Source organism: Morone saxatilis, unplaced genomic scaffold (genome assembly GCF_004916995.1).
Source record: "Morone saxatilis isolate NCDOM2014 unplaced genomic scaffold, NCSU_SB_2.0 Contig7, whole genome shotgun sequence".
Lineage (NCBI taxonomy): Eukaryota > Metazoa > Chordata > Actinopteri > Moronidae > Morone > Morone saxatilis.
In genome coordinates this window covers 12,366,132-12,373,224 of record NW_023340246.1, presented here as the reverse complement: position 1 = coordinate 12,373,224, position 7,093 = coordinate 12,366,132, and the positions used below count along the sequence as shown (strand labels likewise).

At 40.3% G+C, this 7,093-nt stretch overlaps 1 protein-coding gene across 1 annotated transcript in view; it reads left to right on the top strand.

Moving 5' to 3' along the window:
* map3k5 (mitogen-activated protein kinase kinase kinase 5) overlaps nucleotides 1–7,093 on the top strand; it is a 66,680-nt gene that overhangs the window by 12,978 nt on the left and 46,609 nt on the right. The window contains exon 2 of the mRNA XM_035678937.1: nucleotides 3,954–4,093. Within this exon, the coding sequence (XP_035534830.1) occupies nucleotides 3,954–4,093 (140 nt within the window). The remainder of the gene's footprint in view (nucleotides 1–3,953; nucleotides 4,094–7,093) is intronic.

Genomic DNA, 7,093 nt, shown 5'->3' with positions numbered 1-7,093 from the left:
TTTGTCCTTTGGGGAACATGAATGTCAAAATGATCTGTAACTCTCTGTGTTTGGGCACAGATAAGAACTGCTACTAGGCTTTAAAGTCAAAAGTCTTATTGGGGAAATGAAGGATGACTAAAGTCTGGGACGTGTTGTTATTCTGGTTTTATATTATTGTTCAGTACTTCTAGACTACATCTAGACTGAAATACACACTCCATTGACGACATCATATGCCACTATAAGTGTTGTCAGCTCTCAGAGGCTTTGTTGTTCGTACAAAGCACTTATGAGAACTGATTGCTCATCTTGACTCTCCCGAGTCCCGACAAGCCTCACTTCTATCTTGGCTTTTTTTTTTCATATGATGCAACCCAGTGAGCTGCATTCCTTATTTATGATATGAGCTATATTAGCTCAGATGCAATCCTGTAAAGCAGGTGAGGTTTCCAAGCAAAGCAATGCAAAATTACCCCACCCATTTCATTGCTGCGTTTCAAAAACACGACTGCATTTGGCTCCTTTTTTTGTTGGAAAATACAGCTGTGTGTTGCAGTGTTGGCCTGTTCGCATTAAAGTATCATTGAGATGTAATATTGATGGGGTCTCCTGCCTGCAGAGAAATGAGACAAGCTTATCTTTTATTCATCGCCAACCTGCGCTGTCTGGATGTTGACATTCAGTCGCACCTTGAGTAAATAAAGTAAGCACTGAAGAACATAAACAGCATTTAATTCCATGTACAAGTCTGCAGTAAGATTAGGCATGGTGTACAAAGTATTTCTGTACTTAATGTCCTGTACAAGGTAGTCAGTCTCTGTTTGCACTTTTAATGACCCAGGAGATGTCCGAACACTCAGTGAGTCTGATTTTGGTGCCTGATTGTGGAGACATCATTGATAGAAATGCGTCACAGATATGAAAGTAACAAGTGTTTGCTAAGAAGAGGTCAGTGAGTGGGGATTAAAGTCTGCTTTCCCCCTCCGCCTTATACGTCAGAAAGTGAAACCTAACTTGCTCTCAATCACCGAGCAGGCATCCTGATGTGGAGATGCTGGCTGCTCATCCGGACAACAAAACCCTCTTGATATTTCGCATCACTGCGCAGAGCCGCAGAGCTTAAAATCCCTGATATCCTGTCCTCTGCCTACTTGGCTGTAATGAAAATGTGAGGCCGTTTTTTCACAGCTTGTGTGGAGGAAGGGGTTGATGATGAGAACCTCTGAGGCCAACAACAAGTACGTGCTTCCTGGTTGAATTTGCATGTTCTGATGATGAGTGCGAGGAGCTGCATGGCCCTTCATCACTGACAAAAGCTCTCCACCGCTACAACCAGCCAGCCTCCGATAGGCTTCTCTCTGCAGGGTTGTGTTGGCATGCAGCCACAAAGCCACTGAATTAAATTGACTGTTTGATGCTAACTGTGCATTCAAATCGTGTGCAACATGGTTGCTTTGAGTAATTTGTTCAGTAATTTGTTCTGATGGTTTGGTGTTAGAAGCTTTGATTGCATCAACTGTATGTGGTGATCTGCTCCTGTAACACAGAATGTGTTTGTCATTATCTTTGGTGTTGCATTGCATTGATGTTACACTGGAATTTGATGAGTGCACCATCAGAGCTGTTTTTAAGGCTGCATTGAGAGATTTTTATGGCCACTTGTGGGCAGCGAAATAAGTTGTAAACACAAAATTGACATATTTTTCCAGTTTTACATATTAGCAAACTGTTACACATCCAGTAGACACAACCTGAGCGTTCCTTTAGTGTCGTTTTTTCTGTCCGTCCAACAAATGTACGTCTGATATTCACTCTCCTTTCAGCTCTGTTTTGGTCTCCTCCTCAGGGAAATATCTGGCTCTTTAGCTGCTAACTGCTCCATTATGTTTAATTGTTATTAATATTTTCTGTCTGCTGTTTGGTGCTGGGGAGTTAGCCTGCAGCGGGATTATCAGAGCCTTGTTTCTGAATCTGCTGTCAGTAATGAAGCTGGTAAAACTGTAAAGTTGTAGGCCGGAAAACCAAACCAAAGTGGCGCTAAAATGCTCTATAGAGCTGCAATGGTAAGATTTTCACTTTCATATGACACATAGTCATTTGATCCATTTTTGAACAAAAAAGTATTGATTAGTTCAGCTTTAAGTATTTTGGGGTAAGTCCAAGCAACGTCTTAAGTCTTAATTGGGCAAATTGCAGTTGAGGATGTGACCAGAATGCCACAGCATATGAACCTGTTCTTTTAACAGTCTTTTTGCATATTTAAGACCATTTCAGTGCATATGCCTAATAGTTAAGAATATGTGGTATATTGCAAGGTGTGCTTGACATTGGACTTTTTCAATTATTTTACTCTAGTAGAAAACATGTAATTTTTTATACTCTTTTTGTTCTCATTCTCTCTTTTTTATATAGTTTTTCCTTACCTGAATTAAGGGTCTATGGGTCTAAAGATAGAGGATGTTTAATGTTGTATAGATTCTGGGCTGCATGGATAAAATTTACTTGACTTGATGTGAGTCCAAGCATGCAGCACAGTAAAAAATTGATGGATGGGATAATTTTTCGAGCATCTGTTGTCCTTCGAAAAACTACTTTAGTCTATTTTGAACTTGCCAATCTCTCCCAATGTATTTGTTTCACTGTTTGTTTGCAAAATGGTAACGCCTGATAATAACATCATTCTCCATTTCAAAACTACCCAAGACCACTACACAGAGGCAATCAGAGGCAATCGGTCAGAATAGAGAAACCCATCATCTGACTCGCTTGCAGTGTGAACAAGTGCTTGCATTGCCCCATTGATTCAAGATGACTGAATATTTTAGTGCTTTCCTCCAGTACTAGCCCCACCAACTCTAATGGGAACTTGAAACGACCCATTAGGGGTAAAAGATTTGGTCGGCTGGATCAGAGATTCTCTGCTCTCCAGCTCCATGTAATGTGTTTGTTGACACAGAGAGACGGATAGTTGGAAACAGATGAGAAAACCAGGGTGCGGCGTTATCTCTGCGACTCTGAGCTCTTCTGTCATTACTGGAGCGCAGCCACCGGCCTCATTTGTTTTTGTTGTTATCAGTAGGGTAAGGTGGCCTCAGGGACAGCGTGTCCTGCTGCAAGTCATGTCTGAGCCTCCATAACACTGCCACGGCTTATTCTTACACCTTGATGAGCGTGTTTAATGCCACATACCCATGTAATGTATGTGAATGCAGGAATTTAGGGATTTCAGGCTGTTGGCAGGGTTGTATGGGATTTGTAGGTTTTAGTTCAGTTCAACAGCACACCTATGCATGAGCTCTTTGGTTACACAGTGGTCTGTTATGCTAGTTTAAGCACAGGACTCTTGGTTCAAGGCTGGGAACTCTCCACCCCTTCACCAGAAGCTACAGTCCCTGCTGGTTTGAGTGACACTTGGCAATATTTACTCATATTGACCTATTGATCCAGATCATATGCTTGAGTCCAGCTGGAGTCAGTGTGGTATTGAGTGTATTTGTACTCATTGGTAGAGTTGAAAAGGGGGGTCAAACCACCTCCATCCATGGAAAATGATCTGTTTTTGAAGAGAGCGATTCTGAATTAGCTCCACTTGAGAATCTATAGCTGATAACAGACTCATCATATAGTCAAAGCAGCAACATCACCTGTAACAACCTATTAGTTTGTAATACTGACACACACAGAGACATGATGTGGTTTTAGATTTGTCCATTAACCTTTGACCTCAGTGCTGTGGCTCCGTCCCAAAACAATAAAGACCAGTCCCTGTTTGCTGAAATGAAAAAAAGACATCAACAATTACAGCAGTGACATTCACCTGTGATATAATTTTTATTTTTTAACCTACAATGGCCCTAATACACCGTTGTACTATATAACATCTCTGGTCTCTAAAAACATCTTTGGTGTCACTCTTCACTCAGAGGGCTACACTGACATCTAACATAACATCTCTACCCTCTCATCATCAGACATAGCCGTTGTGGAGATGACCGATGCCTTCCGCCAGCCCTCGCTCTTCTACCACCTTGGAGTCAGAGAGAGCTTCAGCATGGCCAACAACATCATCCTGTACTGCGACACTAACTCTGACTCCCTCCAGTCTCTGCAGGTAAGCTGTCATGATGAGCACAAACCAGGACAATCCTGCCCTCATCACTTCAGCACACTTTAACAAACAATCACTGTGGTTCACAAGGGTGGTGATTAAAGGCTATATTTAGGGAGGAGGTAGAGGTGGGGGGGACAAGGGATTGACATAAATGTGATTTGGTGGCAGCAGCACAGAAATGCATCAATAATTTGATGGAAGGAAATGCATTTATAAAACTGTTTGAGATAGGAAGTCACCAGTGGCCTCATTTAGTGGTGGATGAGTAAAAAATTAGGTTTATTGCGAAAAGACAATTCTGTTTTTCAATTACTGATCAGCTACTTTTTAAAGTGGTAATACACTTATTTTTATTTTGTTGTCTTCTGTGGGTCCAGTGCTTTCATGACTTTTCTGTTTTTCATTTTTATGTAATGTCTGTAAATGTCTGTGGTCGGTACTTTTTCATTTCAGTCCTGTTTGTTAGCTGGAAAATTTAAAACATGTTACGGCAACCAATTTACATAAAGTAAAGTGGGAAGCTGGGACATGGTTTAAAGAACAGGTGGGTGGTTGATTCAAGTGTGGGTCCAGATATTTTTCAAAGGATTGCTCATAAATGAGTAAACTCATAAACATTTTTGCTTTTTTATCATGAACTACAGTCTTTATACTCATATTTGTGATGCAAATCAGGACGCAGCTACAAATTAAAATTATCATATATCATTTAAAGGTCCAGTGTGTAACATTTAGGAGGATCTATTGGCATCAATGGAATATAATACCTGTTTTCGTTACCTTAGAACAAGCTGTTATTAAAGCTGTTATTATCAAGTGATCCCGCTGGTCGCTTTCCATGAAGTCTGTCATGTTAAACCGCCATGTTTCTACAGGAGTCCAGAATGGACAAACCAAACACTGGCTGTAGATAGGTCCTTTCTGTTTTTTGTGAGTTTCGCAGCCACTGTCGTTTCCTCTCCACATTTCACAGCCCATTTCTTTCCCAGGTCGTCAAATACAGATGCAAACGGTGTGTCAGTTTGCAACTTCACCGCCACAAAGCTGCCACAAAATCCTACACACTAGTCCTTTTAATCAACATTTTAAAGATATTATTTATATATATTAATATATAGTGACAAAATAGATGCAGACAGGAATCCACTGTAATCAAATGTAATGTTGCGGTTATGTGCTATACATCTTAACCACTAGGCCACCAGGACACCATTTTCTATTATTACAATTATATTTCTGCTAATATACAAACGTTTTACCAAAGAAATAGCCTCCCGACAATGAGTGTTTAAGTTCCTACTGTAAACTAAATGTTTAATCACTACTGCACTGTAGCAGTCTGCAGTGAGAGTGACAAAACTGTCTTCAAATAGAAATGTAATGCTGTTACTTTCATGGGCTGAAATCCAAGATCCCTCTGACAAATTTTTGCCTGAATCAGCAAATGACAACAGTGTGAGTCTTATAGCTCCTGTACAGCAGACGAGACGTAGTTCACACAGTCTGAGGCCCAAGCTCAACACATTTGAAAACCCCTGCTGTAGGCGACTTGTAGCAGAGGAACACTAAAGCCTTCATTGTAGGTTGTGAGAGGATTTTTATGGCGACAGGGATCCTCAGCCAGCAACCACACTGTATAGTCGACTTATAGCGCTATACAGCCTGTCACAAGATGTTTGTCTTCAGAGTCAACATACACATGCTAATTAGCATTCTCAACTCCATTATGTCTGCTTTCTGAGTTATAAAAGTTGTTTAGGATGCCATTCTTTTGTTCCACTAATGCAAACTGGTACCCAATAGGAGTTTCCCTTCCTGTGGTCTGTCCTGGTGCCCGCCCGCCTGACTCGGGTCGGCTAACTGCACCTCACCCTGCCTGAAAAGACCACTATCCTCTGGTGGTTTCCTCTGATCTCTATCAGGCTGCTAAATGTTTCAAAGGGGGCTATTTCAGTGTCGGAGGTTGTATTCATATAATGGAACCTATTTTTCTTTTTTTTTTAAATACGCCAAAACACTAAAGAGGCTATTGTGTAATCTGTGTACTCATGCTGGTCATGCTTCCTTTCACCGCAGAATAAAAGTAGCCTTAATGAACAAACAAGAGTTTATTTATATAAAATATGGCTTGAATTGGATCTTCGTCTACAGTTTGAAATACTGCTTAGGATTCATTTGTTTAAATTCATTTTGAAACACCACCAGCATGAGGAAAACTCTTATTAATTCAGACTGTAACACATCCTAAAGGTGATCCCAGCATTGATATAACAAACTCAAAGTAATGTGGTATTAATGTTGTAAGTAACCCCATTATTATCTTGTATTCCTCAGTGAGCAGCAGATAATGCTGCGTGCCATTTTAATATAAATGTAAATACCAGCTTATCGGTCATCTTGAGATGAGAGGAATGGCACCAAACTAATTTCTCTGTCTCTGGTTTAGAGATGTATGTAGTTAAATCTGGCAATGCTATTATCCCAGAGTTAGAAATCCTACATACATTGTTTACTGGTTGATCAAATAGACTGACTCCCTTCAGTGGCATAATATCTGACTTTGTTCGACACTAGGGTCTCAGTATGCTACATCTTTAAAGCCCAGGTGCTTTATTTCTGTTTGAAATGGCCACACTTGTACAAATGCAGATAATGGTGCACAATTTCTCTTTTAAAACAAATTCATGACGCTTTGTTGTATACATATACAAAGTTTTGTGAAGAATGCAGAGTCCAACCCCTCCTGCTCGCATGCCTAACTGATGGCTGCATTAAGTGGCGTGATTATAGGATTGTGTAAAGTTACAAACATTTCCAGTTAAACCACCACCTCCCCCAGAGTTTCAGGTACTATAATCGATGATTCAACAAGCAGATCATTTTAAGTATACTGAGGCCTTACGTGACTTTGTTTACACAGGAACTGAAACTGGCCAGACAGCATTTGCTTTATTGACTGTAGATTTTATTTTTTATTGTGCAAATGATTAAATAAAGACC